The 21,648-nt window shown below is 38.2% G+C and overlaps 1 protein-coding gene across 2 annotated transcripts in view; it reads right to left on the bottom strand.

Annotated features, from left to right (window-relative positions):
• Window positions 1-21,648, bottom strand: part of KDM4C (lysine demethylase 4C) — a 389,700-nt gene that overhangs the window by 154,010 nt on the left and 214,042 nt on the right. For both annotated transcript variants that reach the window (XM_070496076.1, XM_070496077.1), the window contains 3 exons: window positions 7,475-7,668; window positions 4,034-4,272; window positions 1,401-1,714 (listed from right to left, as the gene is read on the bottom strand). In XM_070496076.1, coding sequence (XP_070352177.1) covers window positions 1,401-1,714; window positions 4,034-4,272; window positions 7,475-7,668 — 747 coding nt within the window. The remainder of the gene's footprint in view (window positions 1-1,400; window positions 1,715-4,033; window positions 4,273-7,474; window positions 7,669-21,648) is intronic.

The following is a 21,648-nucleotide window of genomic DNA, read 5'->3' as shown; positions in this document are numbered from 1 at the left end:
AGACTCGCCTCCATCGAAAGCAAGAAAATGGGAGTCACCTCCAGTTCCATTCTAGTTCAAAGAATGTGACTAACGATAATTTAAACAAGCATTTGACGCATTCACCATTCCACAAAGAATCTCAATATCTGCTCAGTTACATTTAATCCCTACATGAAATTAAGCTGTAAATTTTGTTTACTAGTATGTGAATGCTATTTTCAAATTTCCCTTAGCCATCTTTTCAAACAAATTAGACCATATTTTTCTATTTCCCATACATTTTTTATAAATATTTTATAGTCCAGTACGATATACAATCATGCATAAAATGATAAATGTTGTTGGGTCAAATTGGGAAATTACCTATATTTTATTTGACATTTTAAAACTACTGATACACAGAGTATTCCAGGTAGATTCCTTACCTAATCCCCCTTGCTATTCAAAGATGCAAAAAGGCGTGTGGTGAGTGGAAGTAAGCAGGAGCAATCAAGAAGTGGGTCTGTTCAGCGGCCAGCTCAATTTATCAGCTCAAACAATTGAGGCTCTCTTCACTCATCCACTTGAATTCCCTCATTAAGCTGTATAGGTCAAAAGAGGCTGGCTGAATTCTGACACTCACTACACACAATCGGAGCCTGCCTGCCCCACTCACAATCTTACGGTTACAGCGACAGCTTATGCTGAAAGCATACAATATTCACATCATACAAGAACATATGAGAAACAAGGAGACTGTATGGAAAGAGTCAGGAGCTTACTAATCAAGAGAGGTCTTGAGTTTTCTGAGAAGCAAAAGGCCTGCTTCTGGCAGTGTGCAGGACCAGAAAGGTCAGCCTGGTCCTAGAATCAGAGTCAGGGGAAAGTGTGACCAGGTGAGCCCTAATGATAAAACACAGGCTATGGGAAGCCTGGGACCCAGAGTATTAAGTGTTGGCAGGAGGAGGTCAAAGCTCTGTAGATGAATCATTTCTAGTCTGGTTAATATTGCAAGTAATAGAACCATTCTGTATCTTGACTGTATGAACGTCAATATCATTATGATATCCTACTATAGTTTTCCAAGAAGTTACTACTGGGGGAAACTGAGTACACAGGAACTCTCTGTACTATTTCCTACAACTGCATATGAATCTATAATTGTCTCAAAATAAAGAGTTTAATTTTAAACAAATTTAAAAAGAAAGAAAATTAAGCTCCAACATGTGACGGAAAGTTCCATGCTCTCTGAATTGTCACCACATGAGCCAGAGCTCGCGGAAGGCTTACCTTCCAGTCATCGAAGGAAATATGATTAAGACTCATAAATGTGGAATGTTATTTCTGCCCTAAAGCAAGATTTCGATGCACAGAATGCTATTTTCAAAAAGTCCTCTCACCACACAATAAATACAGTAAAAATGGACATTGCCACATACAGTGGGGACTTTGAAGCCATTTCTCTCTCCACTGGGGACGGCTGGGACTTCCCCAGGTTCAAGGCCACTCCCACGGCTCTCCACATCACTCTCTTCTCCCTCTGTCAACACGCTGTTACTCTCTGCCATTGAGGAGCAGGACTCAGGTGACTTTGGCCATGGAAGCTTCGGTGGGTCTAACTCCTCAGATGTCACATGGCCACTAGATGCAGAATTATCAGCCTCACTGGGATTCGAAGGTGGAATTGTGGCACAGGCTTGGTCATTCTCAGTTTTTGTTTCCTCCATTATAGATGTGCTTGAGCAGCTGTTTCCTGAGGAGTAAAACAAAAGGCTATTAACAAATTTTGCATTGTATTATTGCTGAGTAGAACTGTTAAACTATTCTCAACTAAATTCCTATCTTCCAACTTCCCCAGACATGGGTGGGCAAGGTCACCGAAGCACCATGCAGCCTTATTAGTTGTTAAAGTGAGATGCTGAAGTCTGGCAAGAGAATATACTTACTGACCAAAAAAAGGGTTTAAAAATGGTTCCACTGTAAGACCAATGTCAAAAGCCAGGGCAATAACAATAATTATCGAAAGCAACAGCAATTTGAAATCTTCCTAAATATAAGAATTATATTCCAGGGACCGGCCCGTGGCCGAGTGGTTAAAATCACGCACTCTGCTGCAGCAGCCCAGGGTTTCACTGGTTTGGATGCTGGGCGCGGACATGGCACGGCTCATCAGGCCACACTGAGGCGGCATCCCACATGCCACAACTAGAAGGACCTGCAACTAAGATATACAACTATGTACCGGTGGGATTTGGGGAGATAAAGCAGAAAAAAGAAAAAGAAAGAGAGATTGGCAACGGTTGTTAGCTCAGGTACCAATCTTTAAAAAAAAAAAAGAATTATATTCCTATATTTGATGCCAAGAGCTGCTGCTGATGAAACATTCCAACTCAGAGGATGTACGTAAAGAACACATGTAAGACTGTGAGGATCCAATAAAAATTATTTCCTTGGTATTACACTAATCCTGTATCATACACTGACGGCACATAAAAGGAGAATATCACCAGTACTTCTCTTCTACTGCCATCACTAGTCTCTCTTCTCCCTCCCTTACACACAAACACACACACACACAGAAGCATCATTTCACCTATCACATACTAACACTGATGTTGAACCTAGCCACATCTTCTACTCAAGCGTTCTGCCAGGTCTCAAAACCTGGAGGTGAAAATGTAAGGAACCATGCAGCGACAGCGCTAAGAAAATTGGGTGCCCTTGGCCTAAATCACCCAGTAATTCATAAAGTGGCTAATTAAACCCAGTGTGATAAAAACTATGCTGAGGGATTATAAAGAAATACCCACATGTATTGTACAACTGCCTTCTATGCACTGCTTGCTGCTATTCCATTCTCTACCTTCTCCACTTTGCTATCTTCTATCTATTTATCACAAGTCAATTCAGATATCACCTACTCCAAGAAACGTTGCCAGGCCAGCCTCCTGTCTGTTTTGGTCTTTCCTTGGTATACCAGCAACATCCTATGCCATCTCTATCATGGTACTTACCACACTGGATTGTAATCATATGTTTATTTGTCTAGCTCTCCATTAAAGTATAAACTCACTGGGAAAAAAGTCTATGATTTAAACTCTATTAGCACAAATATTTCAAGAGCAAAAGGTAACGAGGATGAAGAAGCAGCTGTGCATCAGATTAATTAGGACTACGATAAGGACTTTTTCCCTTACTCTAAATGGAATAAGCATAAGAAGAAGGTAAGGACAAGACGTAAGCTACGTCGCTTTAAAGACTCCCTATGATTGCCATATGGAGAACTGACCCCGGAGGTGACTAGAGTGGACACTGGCAAAACAGGAGGGAAGCAGTTTCTGCAATAGTCCAGGCAAGAGACAATGGTGCCTTGAACAAAGAGGAAGTAGGGGGTGGCCAGATTGGGGAGAGTCCCACATCTGAAGGACAGATCGGATGAGGGGTATAAAACAAAGATAGGAATTACAGAAAAAGGACAAACACTCTGATAAATATTAAAGAGACAAAGCTTTAAAGCAGTTTCAGAGAAATACACTATAAAAGAGCAAAAACGCAAAGTAGTTGAGACTTACAGATGATGGCTTTGGTACAGAGAAGCAGCCAGGGAACTCTACAAACCATTTCACAAGACTGAATGATTTTTGTTGTTCTTTTTTAAACCCTTAATCTTTATTTTCTTCTTAAAATTAAGTCGAAAGCTAAGAATCTGCAAAGAATTATCTATAATTGGTTTCCTCTGTTCCATGTGAATTCAAGAGAAGCTTTCCAAAAATGTATTGTATATTGTAAATTGAGTTGCACCCCAAAAAATTTCATTTTAGAATCTTCTTTTTTATTAAAGCAAATAGGCACTGCTGGCTGTTTGTCTCACAATGCCATTACATGTAACAGTGGTGCTCTTGACTTTTATAAGATTCCCTTGGCCTCTTGGTTGAGTTACCCCATAACTTTAGATAGTTTATTGGTTAAACTATGTGGAAAAGAACGTCTGTCCTAGTGAATATAGATTTAACGCGTCAGCTCATCAAACACCTCCTACTTATATGTGAAAGGTAGTTAGCCAGTTTCTCACCTGAAAGTCTGATGTTCTCTGATGAATTCTGATCCAGCTGCATCCTGCTAGCAGAGGCCTCTTCCTCTGAAGGCGCTTGTGTGTTCCCCAGTTTCGCTGCTGCTTCTGGCTTTTCACTGGCCTTGAGGTCGTCTGGATGTGGGTCAGAGGTGGGGCCCTCTGCCCTCTCGACTGCAGCCAACACTTCCCCATCCTCCTCATTCTTAGGCCTCTTAGACTGAGAACTAGTGCCCTGGAAGCTATAAAGAAGAAAAGCCCTGGTCAGAGCAGAACGTTTGCAATGGACAGGATAAAACACAAACCAGTACAAGCGTTATTTTCACTTATTGAAAGAAGAAAAAAACTGATAATTTTGTAATCATTGTGCAGAGATAACCTTCACAATTAATAGATTAAATTTGAAATTGAAATCTTAACAGTTTTAATAACAATTTACTAAAAATTAAAGTTAAAACAATCGCAAATAATTGATCATTAAACATTATCAGGGGAAAAGTCATTGCTAAAATTTTATAACAATATTAAAAGAAGTCTGAAAATAAAAATAAAGTGAAAAATGATGACATGAGGGAAAATCAAATCAATAAACCAAATATTATTTAGATAATGAAGAAAGGAAAAAGAAATGAGATCTCATAAAGCTGTTGTTAAAATCCGAGTGGATTCTTTATATTCCAAGGTGAACTAGTGGCCACACATCTCTGAGTTTTGAAGTATGCAAGAAAATCATTAAAATTAAACGACAAATCATCAGTAGTTAAAGAAAATAAGAGAGGAGGAAGGCTGACTGTATGTATTTAACATCTTATATCAACATTATTTTTGGAGTGGATGCCATTTTTTTTTCCCTCTTTTAGTGTTTTCCAGCAAGTCACTTGATAGCTTTGTCATAGATACTTTTTGTATATGACACATTTCTAACACTTTCATTTAGGAAAAATTACAACTCAAAGCAAAGCAACGTGTATTTCAGTGCCCAAAAACGCATACACATACCCCAACACACACACACACACACACACACAAGAAAACTCCACAATACTAAGAAATGTGGGAAGTCAGGAAGGGCAGAGATCTGAGATAAAGAGGGTAGCAAGGGATAACCTATGTAAACTAGCTCTGTCTGCCGCTGATACAAATACTACCAGTATCATCAACACCAGTATCACTTTTACAGAGAACTCATGCACTGGCCCATGCGGAAATCTTCACAGTAGCATAGTACATGTAAAATAAGATGGCTGACATCTCTCCGAGATTTCCGTGAACTGTTCCTTTCATTTGATTTCCCCAGATAAAGCATCACTTAAGGGAGATCAGCAAACTCTATGATCAAACCACAGGGCTGAGCATAATCAACAAGCCCCTTAACAAGAGGCTTTCTAACTGGGTGAACAAAGTCCATTGATTATTTTAACCTACCGAACGGCATTTCAAATCTGTTCAATGTCATAGATCTACATTCTCTGTCAACAAGGACCACCATGGTTAGTAACTAGGAGACCAGATCATCCACCTAATTAGAGTATTGTGCTTTCTGTCCATTAAAGAACAATTCTCAAGATATTCTATTGGTGTTTCTTTTGAACTCAAGATTGACCACTGCTTCCCCCCACAGCTGGCTTTTTTGGTAAGGTGAATTAACACATTTATCAAAGGCATGACTCTCTAAATCAGTGTTTCCCAAGCTTTTCTGAATGCAACCCATAGTAAGTTAGACATTTTAGATGGTGACACAACACACCCACACACACATGCTCACACACGTCATGGATTAATACTTACTCTAACCACATGGGAAGGACTATGATACTTTTTATTCTATTTTACTTCCTAATTTAAAAATGTTCTTCCGGGCCAGCCTGGTAGCGCAGCGGTTAAGTTCACATGTTTCGCTTCTCAGCGGCCTGGGGTTCACGGTTTGGATCCCAGGTGTGGACATGGCACCGCTTGGCAAAAAGCCATGCTGTGGTAGGCGTCCCACATACAAAGGAGAGGAATATGGGCATGCATGTCAGCTCAGGGCCAGTCTTCCTCAGCAAAAAGAGGAGGACTGGCAGTAGTTAGCTGAGGGCCAATCTTCCTCAAAAAAAAAAAAAAAAAAAGTTGTTCCTAACCTACTAAAGTGATTTGAAATCTAACAGTTTGAAAATCCCTGCTGTAAACTATAGGGTGAAATAAGAACAGCTGGTTTGCGTTCTGCTGCTAGTTCTGTGCCTCAAGCACATCTCCTCCAAAATGCAGAAGTCTGACTCCATGCTCTTAAGCTTCCTCCGCTCTCTACCATTCTCAAATAGCAGAAAATAAATGTCAGGAAAAAAGAGAATCAGAAAGTAAGCATCAAGTGTGGGCAAAGATTTAAAATTACAGTGATATTTAGTTAAAAATTGGAAACAAGCTACAGGTCCATATACAGGGGATTAGGTCAATATATGCAGGCATTAAAAATTACATTATAGCAAATCATTTAATTACATTAAAAAAACCTCACAAAACTGGTCATCAAATCGTTAATAGAGCATGGCCCCAATTTTGGAAAGGTATATAATATTATATAATACATAATAAACATATATGTAAAGGATATATATAAAATGTTAACACTGGTTATCTGTGGAATTATGAGGTTATGGGTGATTTGAGATTCCTTCATTATTCTTTTCCTTATTTTACAAATTTTCTCCAATGCATAAATATTACTTTTGCAATCCGCAAGAAAATCAGTGAGTAATATTGGAGAGTAAAAATATAACATAAACCTGGAAAATGTAAGAGTCTAAAAAGGTTGCCTGAGGACCTGAGCAACATAACACATAACCCTGTTCGATGGGTTTTAAACACAAGATGCCCACAGCAAGCTTCTGGAATGGTCCTGGCCACAAAAACAGAATACAGAGTGAAGCTCACAGGGACAACCACGGACAGAAACAACTCACGCTCTGCTTCACATCTTGTAAAAGAATAAGACCAAGCGTATAAAATGTAGCAAATTAAAGGCATAGCAAGGAGAAAAGAACTATCTCACATGTTTGACAAATGAAGAAGAAAACTACTAAAGTCAGAAAGAAAGTCGGTAGCAAAATGCAAAAGTTGGAAATCAAATTACTGAAGTTAATAAAAGCATGGAGATGAATGGAAAGCACCAACACAACTTTAAAATACATGCGTGTAAGAGGTCTAAGAAGTTCCAGTATTGTTCTATTTGCCATAAACAGCAACTCCAGGAATATTCTCAAACACAATATACATCTCTTCCTACATTCTATTTATTTATTACACTTCTCAAGAATTAAAAATACTTTGCGTCAAATTTTCAGTAAGATATTAAGCAAACTTACGATGAATAAATTTTAAAAAGTAAATAGTCTTTGAAAACCTCCTTTCAACGGTCCATTTAATTGAGTAGGTTCAAGCGGGATGGGATGGGGGTGGGACAATCACCTCTTGGATGCTTTTCTTACTTTCCTCCTCCTCTGCAGCCAGGCTTTTACTTCAGGGGTGGATTCCGGAGTAGGCTTCGTGTGATCGATGGTGTAGATATCCTTTCCTTGCTTCCAAAGCTGGTATCTGTCCGGCTGAAATTTCCTCACAAAGATATCCATTGAAATCTTCACCATGTCTTTCCTGCAGGTACACTGAAACACAATGGGGTTGGTGTGCTTTACGCTAGTTACACAGAGTCACATAGAGTCATCCTTTGTACCACACACGAATATTTAGTCACTACATAATCAAGGATAATGTTTTACATTTTCAAACATTCAGTGAATAAAGAACTCAATTTCTTCTGAATAAAGGTGACAACCTGTATATTCACATTTATAAATGGTAAAATAATATGTTAAAATGCATTATAGACTTCAGAGGGAACTGTGTGCCAAGAAAAACTAACAGGAAAGAGACCACATTTGAAAGCACGCCTGCAACAAAACGACTCCCCTCCCATCACAAGGATCTATCAAATAGCTGAACAGTGAAAGATCTGCAAAGCCAAAAACCTAGGCTGGCAACGAATAAAAGTAGCCAGTGAATGTGACTAGAAAAATTTAACTAATGGGTTGAGATGAATTTTCTTAAAGATATATTTTAATCACATTATGTTTATTAACAAATATGCTCTCACAAAGCAACCAACAATTAGGAGCAAATAAACAGTCTCTTCTACATTAGATCACATAAACTACCCACTACCACCTCTACAAACATATTCACTAGGAAGAAGGAATAGTGTTAAGGTGAGAAGTTCAAAGAAAACATTATTGAGAATCCACTTGGACTTGGAGTCTCATGAATACATAGTTAGCAGTCGTGTCTTACAAATCAAGTTTCCTATAAAGACTTCACGCAGGTTACATTGTGTCTAGGCCAATACTCCACGCAACAGGGCAGATACCATTCAAAGAGTGGTGCAGAAGTCGTCTCAAAGATGTAACTAAGGGCCAGTCCCGTGGCCAAGTGGTTGGGTTCACGCGCTCTGCTTTGGCGGCCCAAGGTTTCACCACTTTGGATCCTGGGCGCCAACATGGCACCACTCATCAAGCCATGCTGACGCGGCATCCCACATGCCACAACTAGAAGGACCCACAACTAAAAAATATACAATTATGTACTGGGGGGATTTGGGGAGAAAAAGTAAAAAAAAAAAAAACAAAGAAGAAGATTGGTAAGTTGTTAGCTCAGGTGCCAATCTTCAAAAAACTAAAAAGATGTAACTAATATACCTTGACACTTCTTAACACACCTGGCAACAGAATGGTTGACTCAACAACAGCCTTGAATCAGTGTCTCTCAATATTTTGGTGATACAATTATCATCTCCATACAAATTAATCTCAAAGTCTTAATCTCCAGCCTGAAACTTCACTACACCCAATTCAAATGTTGACAGGCATTATGATTTGAAAGTTCAGAAAACACTCACCACCCAATGTGCCTAAAACCAACTCCTTCTTCAACTGTCAACAAACATTCTGTTATCAACGATACGACAATTATTCCATTCTCCTACATTCACAGTCAACATTTTTTAATCCCTTCCTTTCCCTCTGCCCCTAGAAATCCAGTGTCATCATCTACGATTGATTCTTCCTCTAAAATGTCTCCTGCATAAATTCCTTACACCAGGATCCTTCTAGCTTCATGGTCAGATGTTGAATCCTGGCACAACAAAGCTAACTAATTTCCCTGCCTCCAGTCTCTCCTAACACCAATCCATCTCTTTGGCTGTCTAGAGCTGTCACTTTATCTTGTCACAAATATCTTGTAATCTTTCATTTCTGAGTTCACTAAGGTGTAATTACCCTGCTCTGCCTTTAGAATTAAGTCCAAACTCCTGAGCCAGGCATTCAAGGGCTCCAAGATTTGACTCCACCAATGAGACTGCCAGGTTCCTGTCCCACTGCAAGCCAACATGAATACTCCTCTTCAACCCAAGAGGCATAGTCACCAGGGCCCAAATGCACCACATGCTTCCTTACCTTACAACTATTGTTCCTACCACAATGTCTTCCTGCTCACCATTCTGCTGTCTAAAGAAAATTCACCCTAAACACTGAATGCAAATTGTACCAATTGTTCCTTTGAATGGAGTACTATTAATCGACAGCACTGCTTTCTATTATCACTTAGGTATAGAGAGAATTCTAAGTCATTTTTCTGTACTTATCTTGCTTAGGAATATGGAAAACGAAGATCCTGAGAAATTTAAATATATTTGGTTTAAGATGCAAGTCTTTCATGAAAGGAAAAAATAAAAGTTTAGGTTCATCAGCAGAAGTCTTATTTTCTTACAGTGTTATTAATATTTGCTTCATGAAGAACAAGTAAGGAGTGGACAATATAGACACTATAAGTTTCCTTGGAGTGGGAGAAATCTGTCTCACACATTTTAACTTCCCATTCCCCTCTCCCAGAAGTCTGGAATTTCGTAAACATGCAACAAGATCTACCACTCAACTGACTGCTTGACTCTCTGTAAGTATAATAGATGTGCTATCCTCAACTTAAATCTTAAAAAGAGTCATAAAATACCCAAAATAATGAAGGAACAAATGCTAAGTCAAAAATAGAAAACTTCAGGGGCTGGTCCCGTGCCACAGTGGTTAAGTTTAGCATGCTCTGCCTCAGCAGCCTGGGGTCACAGGTTCGGATCCTGGGCATAGACCTACACTATTGTCAGCCATGCTGTGGTAGTGTCCCACATTTAAACTGGAGGAAGATTGGCAACAGGTGTTAGCTCAGGGCTAATCTTCCTCAGAAAAAAAGGAAAAAGAGTATATTTCAGCAGCACAGAGAAAACCTACTCTTGTTAACACCGACAAATAATAACACTCATCTAAACCCCTATGAAGATTAAATGAGATCATTTAAGAGAATGCACTACATAGCTCTATCAGTAGGAAAGGAAGACATTAATAGTCTCATTAGAAATAAAGAAACTTACACACTATATATTGGTACAAAGAGCAACAACCAATAATAGGTAATACGTTTCAAGCAAACTATTTCTGTTATGAAGTCAACATACTAATCAGAATGGCTACTCTTACTACTCCTTTTAAGAACATATATATTAGTTAAAAATGCTAAGTCAAAATTTAAAGAGAATTGTCAGGAGTCTGAATGCATTGAATTCTTCCATACTTCACTTATTACACAGAATCATGATTATTTGTTCCTGTCTCCCAGGAAGTCAAATTCACACTCTCTATTATTTATACTGAAAACCAGCAATCTAATTTAAAGGTGAAAATGTTTTTAAAAGTCAGCAACTTTCTAAAACAGAAAACACTAAGTTAGTCATTTGAATTGCAGGATTGGAAATTTCATATAACCACAATATATGATTAATAAAATAAGCAGTTAATACTTAACAAAACACACAAACTGAAGTATTACTTTAACATATTTTCTTTGTGACACACAGGCTAATTATGAAAAAAAAATGCTTTCATGTGCAAACATCTGGTAAGGAAGGCTTTGAAAGCATGTAAAAATGTGTGAAATTATTCTGCTTTTCAGCCTATTTATAACAATTAAATGACAATTAGAAAGGAACTATTCATAGGAAAGAATACTTTAAAATAAGACAACAAGCCTAGAGGCACTTGATGTGGCTATTACAGTTGTTCTGTGGGTGTTACAGATTGAATTGTGTCGCCTTTGAAAGGTATGTTGAAATGCTAAGCCCCAGGACACTGGAATGTGACCTTATTTGGAAATAGAGTTATGGCAGAAGTAATTTCTTAAGGACCTACTGGCGTAGAGTGGGTCCTTAATCCAACAGGACTAGTGTCCTTATCAGAAAAGAGGAGACACACACAGACACACAGGGGAGAAGGCTGTGTAAAGATGGAGGTGCGGAATGGAGTAAGACATCTACGAGGCAAGGACCACCAGGGATTAACTTCCACCATCAGAAAGAGGATCTCACAGTGGGGACAGACCTGCTGGCACCCTGGTTTTGGACTTGCAGCCTCCAGAACTGCGAGACAATAAATTTCTGTTGTTTTAAGCCCTTCAGTTTGAGGTGCTCTGTTACCACAGTCTTAGGAAACTAACACGGACTTAGAAAACTAACATAAATTTTGGCACAAGGAAGTGTGGTACTGCTGTAACGAAAACCTAAGATTGTGGAAGTAGCTTTGGAGAGGAGAAGAGTAAAGAAAGCTTCCATTATCATAGACAATACATATGTAGTCATGAACAGAATATTGCTAGACATATGAACTTTGTTAAAGGAGCTTCTGGTGAGGTCTCAGATGGAAATGAGGAGGATTGTACCGGACACTGGAGGAAAAGTGACGTCTGTTATGAAGGGGCAGAATAACTTTCTTCTGTTGCGTGGAAGGTAGAATTTGTAAGTAATGAACTTGGTTGGATATGTAGCTGTGGAGATTTCCAAGGAAAGTATGGAAGGTGCAGCCTTGTTTTCTTTGCTGGTTATTGTAAGAAAGGAAAGGAAAAAAATAAACTGATGAAGGACTGTTAAGCAAAATGGAACCAGTTCAGAAAATTCTCAGCCCACCCACAGAGTGTGCTCTGGAGACTGGGCCCATGGTTTGAGTGGACAAACATTTGCTGAAGAGATCAGGCATGAGATTCATGAATGAAATCAACCATCTCAGCGGAAGTCAGGAATGGAGACATTGTTATCCAGGAAAGACGTGTGAAACACCCTCCTGTCTGATGGCTTGGGCACCCATGAATTGCACAGGAGACCAACACAGTTTTTGAGAATTTTATACTAGCAGAAATGCTGCCAGCCTGGACTAAAAGAGATAGACAGGATGAAACAAAGAATGACTCCAAGGGCAAAGCCACAATGAAGAGGACTAAACCAATAGGATCTCCTCAGGCTGTCAGAGCAGCCCTAACAAACTAATATACTGGGCGTATAAAAAAGATGCTGTCATATTTTAACTAAGATATATTAATTGAGGGATTAAATCAACCAGAAAACACATTCATGTTAAATTTTTCTGAACAACATAAACCTACCAAAAATTACTATGTAATCACGGGTATAAAAGATAATATGCAAATTAATCCTTTAAATATTCAAAACTATTCCTTTAAAGTTCTACTTGGGATTATAATGCCTTGGAAGATGAGAAAAAGAAAACATGATATTAATTTGTCAAGGAACTATAAGACCTATGATTCACTATAGTGTGGTGCTTAGAAGTCTGGATTCAAACATTAGCTTCACCACTGACTAGCTGTGTAACCTTGATCAAGTTACTGAACCTGTCTGTGCCTCAGTTTCCTCATCTGAAAAATTGGGCATAACAATGGTAACTACCTCATGGGGCCAATACAAGGATTAAACTTTTTATATCTGTAAAATACTTAAGACTGCTATAAATGTTATGTAAGTGCCTATTTTTAAAAAACTAGGATAAGCCTTATACTAGTGTGACCACAAGAATACAGGAGCTCCTAGTGTTATTAAATTTTGCCTTACAGGGAAAGTTGAAGCAACCAAGGAGGTAAGAATCAGGCTACCATGTCTAACAAATGATCTTAAGAGTCGAGATGTACACTGTGGTTTTGAAGAATCATGGACTTGGGGGGATTGAGAGATAATATGAGGACTGAGCCATTGTCACAAGAGAGACTAGTGCGTGCACATCCACGTCCTGGTTGGGTCATGTGTTACAATCAGACTCAACTCCTTGGCCTCCCATCTCAAAGAAACTAAAAATGAAGGCCCAGTAGAACTCAGGCATTTATGAGAGGAAATACCCACAACATAAATGACTGCTGCCACACGCCAAACATAGGATACTGTAAGGAGGAACAAGGTGTGGGTGGGGTTCTAGTCGTGTGACTTCTCCACTGTGTCCAAAAGTAAAGAAATAAATAAAGGCTCTTTTCAATATAAGAGCTTGGGGTTAGACGGCTCCATGTATGCAGTTATGAGAGACATGACAATATCCACTTGAATGTCAGGATTAAAGAGTAACTTTCCTTACATTTGGGGGGGAAGTCCTCTTCTCGTTTACATATAAAATTCTGATGTGTGTCAACCACAGTATATCATAGCCTCAAGAGGACAATGTTAAAATTTCATGTTAATTACTATCTTTATTATATATTATTAATTTCCCAACAATTATGAAAAGGGCCCCATTCATAGAACTAATCAGATTTACTAACAAGACAATCAAAAAGAGGGGAAGAGCCAATGACGGCAAAATCTTGTCTTGAAGATTTTTGAGTATCCAAATGAAGTGCATATTGCTGTCTTCTGCTCATGCATGAGTACTTAGTGCATCTTGAAACCTAACAACTCTATAAAATACTGCCCTTTGTACTAACCATTACAATGATATTAAAAAACACAAGCAACAGGGATGACGTCAGTGTAATGGCGGAGTGAGCTCGCCCAGGACTCTCTACCCTCCAACAAACAACAAAAAAAGAGCAACAATATTCCAACAAAAAAATATTGTAATAGCATGGGAATCCTTGGAGACCCACAGCAGCCAAACGAAGGAGGGAGGAGAGGCTGGAGCTGCCCTGGGAGGAGCTGGAACAGGGTAAGGGAGAACTTCGCTCCCTCCCCTAGAGACTGGAATCGCTGCCACAACTGAGGGAAGGAGTGGGGGAGGGGCCACGCATCCAGGGATCATCCAAGACTCCCACAGACCCGAGCAGTGGGAAACCTCTAAGGGGGGAAAGCTTTTCGTGGGGCAACCTCAGAAAGCCAAGACCCCAGGAGAACAGACAGCAACAGCTGATCAGGAAACCAGGTCTGCCTGAGAGAGAAGGTGACCCTCCTCCCCCAACCCACGTGGCACCGGCCATCCTGGCTGAAGGCGGAGGGCTCAAAATATATGGCTCTTGACCCCCATCTAGTGGCGACAAGCTGTAACTGCAATCAAATAATAGCACTATGCGCAAAAACCATTCTGGCATCAAACAATTCATAAAAACACCAGACCAGAGGGAAAATAAGCACCCAGAATTATGCCCTGAGGACTCAGAAATAAGTAAACTAAATGAAAATGAATTCAGAATAGCTATAGTCAAAAAACTCAATGAGGTAAAGGAAAATATAGAGAAACAAGTCAATGAGTTCTGGAGTTACTTCACAAAAGAGATTGAAACTATAAAGAATCAATCAGAAATACGAGAGATGAAAAATACAATGGATCAGATAAAACAGAATATGGACGCCCTGAATGCCCGTGTGGATGCCACAGAGGACCAAATCAGCATAATCGAAGATAGACAGGTTGAATGGCTCCAGATAGAGGAAGAGAGAGAATTCAGAATGAAAATCTCCAAGAAATAGCTGACTCAATGAGGAAATGCAATATAAGAATAATTGGAAACACTGAGGGTGACAAAAAGGAGAATGGAGCAGAAAGTGTGCTCAGAGGAATAATAAGGGAGAACTTCCCAAGCCTAGAGAATGAGAGAGAAATATGTGTGGAGGAAGTTTTCAGGTCTCCTAGCTTTGTCAATGTAAAAAGACCTACCGCGAGGCATATAGTAGTAAAACTGGCAAAAGTGAATGACAAAGAAAGAATACTCAGGGCAGTAAGGCAGAAGAAAATAACCTACAAAGGAACCCCTATTAGACTTTCAGTGGATTTCTCTGCAGAAATCTTACAAGCTAGGAGAGATTGGAATGACATATTCAAAACTTTAAAAGATAACAATCTTTAGCCAAGAATACTCCATCCAGCAAAAATATCCTTCAGATATGAGGGAGAAATTAAATCTTTCCCAGACAAACAAAAGCTAAGAGACTTCGTAGCCGGAAGACCACCACTAGAAGAAATCCTCAAGAAGGCACTCATACCTGAAAAAAGAAAAAAAGGGAGAAAGGGGCCACAAAACACAGAGTAAGGAGACAAATAGATAGAAGCAGAATAGGATAGCCAATATACAACTACAGCATTAGGATAAACGTAAGGAAAACACCGAAAACAAAGACAACCTTATCACTTTAACCACAAACTCAAAACACAAGTTGGAATAAGAGTTGACAATAACAACTTAGGAGGAAAAGGACTGAATCAGTTTAGGCTAAGGAAATTAAAAGGCCACCAGAAAATGGACTATGTTATACAAAAGATTCTGAATACAAACTTCAGGGTAGCTACTAACTTTAAAAACAGAAGAGAGACACAAAAAATAAGTAAGGAAATAAGAAACTGCAGAAGTCAATGGGTAGGCCAAAACATACAGGACAAGAAACAAAGGTAATGCAGGAAAACCAGAAAACGAGTGACAGAATGACAGCATTAAGCCCTCATGCATCAATAATCACCCTCAATGTAAACGGATTGAACTCTCCAATAAAAAGACACGGAGTGGCAAAATGGATTAAAGAACAAGATCCAACAATCTGTTGCCTCCAGGAAACACACCTCAGCTCCAACAACAAACACAGGCTCAGAGTGAAGGGGTGGAAGACAATAATCCAAGCTAATGGCGAACAAAAGAAAGCAGGTGCCACAATGCTTATATCAGACAGAGTAGATTTCAAGATAAGGCAGGCAAAGAGAGACATAGAGGGTCAGTATATAGTGATCAAAGGGACATTACATCAAGAAGAAATAACGATTATTAATATCTATGCACCCAACACAGGAACACCAAAGTTCATAAAGTAACTATTAACAAACCTAAAAGAAGATATTAAAAATAACACAATAATAGTAGGGGACCTCAACACCCCACTCACATAATTGGACAGATCATCCAGACAGAAAATCAACAAGGAAATAGTGGAAATAAATGAAGAGCTAAAACAGTTGGACTTAATAGACATATATAGAACACTCCATCCACAAACAGCTGAATACACGTTCTTCTCAAGCGCCCATGGAACATTCTCAAGGATAGACCATATGTTGGGAAACAAGGCAAGCCTCCATAAATTTTAAAAAATTGAAATAACAACAAGCATCTTTTCTGATCATAAAGCTATAAAGCTAGAAATTAATTACAAGAATAAAGCTGAGAAAGGGACAAAGATGTGGAGACTAAACAACATGCTATTGAACAAGCAATCAATGATTAAAGAAATTAAAGGAGAAATCAAAAAATATCTGAAGACAAATGAAAATGATAACATGCCATACCAACTCACATGGGATACAGCAAAAGCTGTATGAAGAGGGAAATTCATCGCAATACAGGCATACATCCCAAATAAGCAATCTCAAATTACGTCTAACTGAATTCGAGAAAGAAGAACAAAGCCCAAAGTCAGCAGGAGAGAAATAAGAAAAATCAGAGCAGAAATAAAGCATATTGAAACAAAAAAAGCAGTAGAAAGGATCAATGAAACAAAGAGTTGGTTCTTTGAGAATCTAAATGAAATTGACAAACCCCTAGCCAGACCTACAAAGAAAAAAAGAGAAAGCTCAAATAAACAAAATCAGAAATGAAAGAGGAGAAATAATAATAGACTCTGCAGAAATACAACAGATTATAAGAGAATACTATGAAAAACTACATGCTAACAAAATGGATAACCTAGAGGAAATGGATAAATTCTTAGACTTTTACAATCACCCAAAGCTAAGTCAAGAAGAAGCAGACAGTCTGAACAGACCAATCACAAAGAAGGAGATTGAAACAGCAATCAAAACCATCCCAAAGAATAAAACCCCAGGACCAGATGGCTTCCCTGGGGAATTCTACCAAATTTTCAAAGAGGATTTAATACCTATACTTTTCAAGCTATTCCAAATTATGGAGGATGGAACACTTCCTAACACATTCTATGAGGCCAACATCATGCTGATACCAAAGCCTGACAGGACAGCACAAAAAAGGAGAACTACAGGCCAATATTGTTGATGAACATAGATGCAAAAGTTCTCAACAAAATTTTGGCAACTCGAATTCAGCAATACATCAAAAGGATCATACATCACGACGAAGTGGGATTCATACCAGGGACTCAGGTATGGTTCAACAGCCACAAATCAATCAACGTGATACACCACATCAACAAATTGAGGAATAAAAACCACATGATCATCTCAATCGATGCAGAGAAAGCATTGGACAAGATCCAACAGCCATTTATGATAAAAACTCTGAACAAAATGGGTATAGAAAGAAATTACCTCAACATAATAAAGGCCATATATGACAAACCCACAGCCAACATCATACTCAATGGGCAAAAACTGAGCGCCATCCCCCTGAAAACAGGAATGAGACAAGGATGCCCTCTATTACCACTATTATTCAACATAGTACTGGAAGTTTTGGCCAGAGCAATTAGGCAAGAGAAAGGAATAAAAGGAATCCAAATAGGCAAAGAAGAACTGAAACTCTCACTGTTTGCAGACAACATGATCTTATATATAGAAAATCCTAAAGAATCCATTGGAAAACTTTTAGAAATAAAACAACTACAGCCAAGTTGCAGGATATAAAATCAACTTACATAAATCAGTAGCATTTCTATACTCTAATAATGAACTAACAGAAAAAGAACTCAAGAACACAATACCATTCACAATTGCAATAAAAAGAGTAAAATACATCAGGGTGAATTTAACTAAGGAAGTGAAGGACCTACACAACAAAAACTACAAGGCTTTCCTGAAAGAAATGGATGAGGACATAAAGAGATGGAAAGGCATTCCATGTACATGGATTGGAAGAATACACATAGTTAAAATGTCCATATTACCTAAAGCAATCTACAGATTCAACGCCATCCCAATCAGAATCCCAATGACATTCTTTACAGAAATAGAACAAAGAATCCTAAAATTCATATGGGGCAACAAAAGACCCCGAATTGCTAAAGCAATCCTGAGAAAAAAAAAAAAAGCTGGAGGCATCACAATCCCTGACTTCAAAACATACTACAAAGCTACAGTAATCAAAACAGCATGGTACTGGTACAAAAACAGGCGCACAGATCAATGGAACAGAATTGAAAGCCCAGAAATAAAACCATACATCTATGGACAGCTAATCTTCGACAAAGGAGCTGAGGGCATACAATGGAGAAAAGAAAGTCTTTTCAACAAATGGTGATGGGAAAACTGGAAAGTCACATGTAAAAGAATGAAAATTGACCATTCTTTCTCACCATTCACCAAAATAAACTCAAAATTGATCAAAGACCTAAAGGTGAGATCTGAAACCATAAGGCTTCTAGAGGAAAATGTAGGCAGCACACTCTTTGATATCAGCATTAAAAGGATCTTTTCAGACACCATGTCTTCCCAGACAAGGGAAAAAATAGAAAGAATAAACAAACGGGCCTTCATCAGACTAAACAGCTTCTTCAAGGCAAGGGAAAACAGGATTGAAACAAAAAAACAACCCACTAATTAGGAAAAAATATTTGCAAGTCATATATCTGACAAAGGGTTAATCTCCATAATATATAAAGGACTCACACAACTCAACAATAAAAAATCAAACCACTCAATCAAAAAATAGGCAGGAGACATGAACAGATATTTCTCCAAAGAAGACATACGGATGGCCAATAGGCACATGAAAAGATGTTCATCACTGATCAACAGGGAAATGCAAATCAAAACTACACTAAGATATCACCCTACACGCATTAGAATGACAAAAATAACCAAAACAAAAAGTAACAAGTGTTGGAGAGGTTGTGGAGAAAAAGGATCCCTCATACACTACTGGTGGGAGTGCAAACTGGTGCAGCCACTATGGAAAACAGTATGGAGATTTCTCAAAAAATTAAAAATAGAAATATCATATGACCCAGCCATACCACTACTGGGTATCTATCCAAAGAACTTGAAGTCAGCAATTCCAAAAGTCCCATGCACCCCTATGTTCATTGCAGCATTATTTACAATAGCTAAGACATGGAAGCAACCTAAGAGCCCATCAACCAATGATTGGATAAAGAAGATATGGTATATATATACAATGGAATATTATTCAGCCATAAAAAAGAATAAAATCATCCCATTCACAACAACATGGATGGACCTTCAGGGAATTATGTTAAGTGAAATAAGCCAGATAGAGAAGGACAATCTCTGTATGACTTCACTCATATGAGGAATTTAAACATGTGGACAAAGAGAACAGATTAGTGGCTACCAGGGGAAAGGGGGGGTCGGGGGTGGGCACGAAGGGTGAAGGAGTGCACCTACAACACGACTGACAAACAATAATGCACAATTGACATCTCACAAGATTGTAAACTATCATAAACTCAGTAAAATTAATTAATAAAAAACACAAGCAACATATTAATTCTTATTTCCTTCAGAAATTCAAATCAATAATCAAAAAAGTTGGTTTTTAACACCCTATGTTTTTAATCAAAATCTAGCCCACTCAAAAAAATAACTGTTCACGAAGGTTATCAGTTAATTATTTTCAACTAAATTGCTGTATTAGATCAGAACTACAACGAGAGAGAAGTATCCAAGACATAGCGAAACTGTCTTACACCTCCAAATGTGGAAAACAAGAAAATATGGGACTGTATATAAAATGTAAAAATGCCACACGCTCAATGGACTGACTATTCGTTGGCTTTGAGAGCCCAACAGTTTGTACGTTACAAGTTGCCCTCTGAAAGAGAGTATTTCATAAATAAAGAACAAAGAAAAGACAGATATTCTCCACTTCGCTGTTTTCTAACAACCCACTTTCTTTAGCTATGACATAGCTTTCTTTAGCTATGGGTTATTAACATAATTAAACAAATTATTCATTATTTCTACATTAAGTAGTAACAAAGACTTAGCAAAGCAAAGTATTAAGCATAGTAACCCCCTATTTAATTAAGAATGTGACTGATGGTGATAACTAATTAGGGCCAAAATTAGTAACTAGACCTGAAATACAATTTTTTGGTTTTTTGGTAAGGAAGACTGGCCCTGAGGTAACATCTGTTGCCAATCTTCCCCTTTTTGCTTGAGGAAGATTGTCTCTGAGCTAACATCTGTGCCAGTCTTCCTCTATTTTGTATGTGGGACACTACCACAGCATGGCTTGATGAGCGGTGTGTAGGTCCTTGGCCAGGATGGGAACACGTGCACACCTGACCACCAATGCAGAGCACGCGAACTTAACCACACCACCACCTCGTCGGCCCCCTGAAATATAATTTTATTCTAAATCATCAAACTATCTTTTATAGTAACATAGATAATTTAGTACTCAGTAAATTCAGATAATTCATTGAAAAATAATATTCAGACAATTCTAGGGATAAAGCATCAAGAGAAATCTTAACTACAGAATGTGGACATTAAATTGACAAGGCTATAATGAGACTTTCTTAACCTGATTTTCTGACCAACTGATCTACAGTTTACGCTTTATCCATCTAGGTTTGCATCTCCTTTATTACTTCCTATTCCTTAACCCTTCTATCTGTTTTCAACTTAGTCATGACCAAATCCTAAACACTCTTCTTTCTCTACACATGTAAAGAATAACCTGCTGGTAATTTGTTGGCATTAAAACAAACTATGTTACTAGTAATCCACTAGTACTCTTGAATCTTCATCTTCATCTCACATCTACATAAACATCCACCTAAGATAAATGGAGTAGGTTTTCACTGCGACATGCCAAACATGTAAGAGAAAAAGGCCCAGCTATTTGGGAAATCACCACACTGTTAACTCATATTAAATCTGAAGGCTTCTAGGAATCCCAAGACTTTCTTTGCTACACTTATCCCTAGTTATTTCTCATTCTGAACATGGATGAGAAACAATATTTTGCAATATGCACCCAAATTTATAGACTAGTATTTCTGATCAATATTTTCCTTAGGCATTATGTTCCAATGGAGAAGCCATTCAATTTTCATGGAATTTAATTAAATCAATTATTTTAACTGAAATATGGCCTAATTTAAAGAGTTAAGAAACACTAAATTAAAACAATTTTAGAAAATAGATGTATTAAGCAGTTAGTAAAGCCAGTGTCTACTGACACCGTATTATTCTACTATTTGTAGAAATATCTAATCTAATGAGATACTACAAAAATTGCTGAAGGAGCTTTTGTTCTTTACACGTTCACCAGATAATTAATAATGAATAAAAGTATTTAATGTGTAGACGAGATGTAAATAAAAAAGGATCTATTTGTATTGGAATTCCTCTAAATAA

The sequence above is a fragment of the Equus asinus genome, chromosome 23 (assembly GCF_041296235.1).
Source record: "Equus asinus isolate D_3611 breed Donkey chromosome 23, EquAss-T2T_v2, whole genome shotgun sequence".
In the NCBI taxonomy this organism is placed as follows: Eukaryota; Metazoa; Chordata; class Mammalia; order Perissodactyla; family Equidae; genus Equus; species Equus asinus.
Note: the sequence above shows the minus strand (reverse complement) of the source record. Positions and strands in the feature narration are given on the sequence as shown.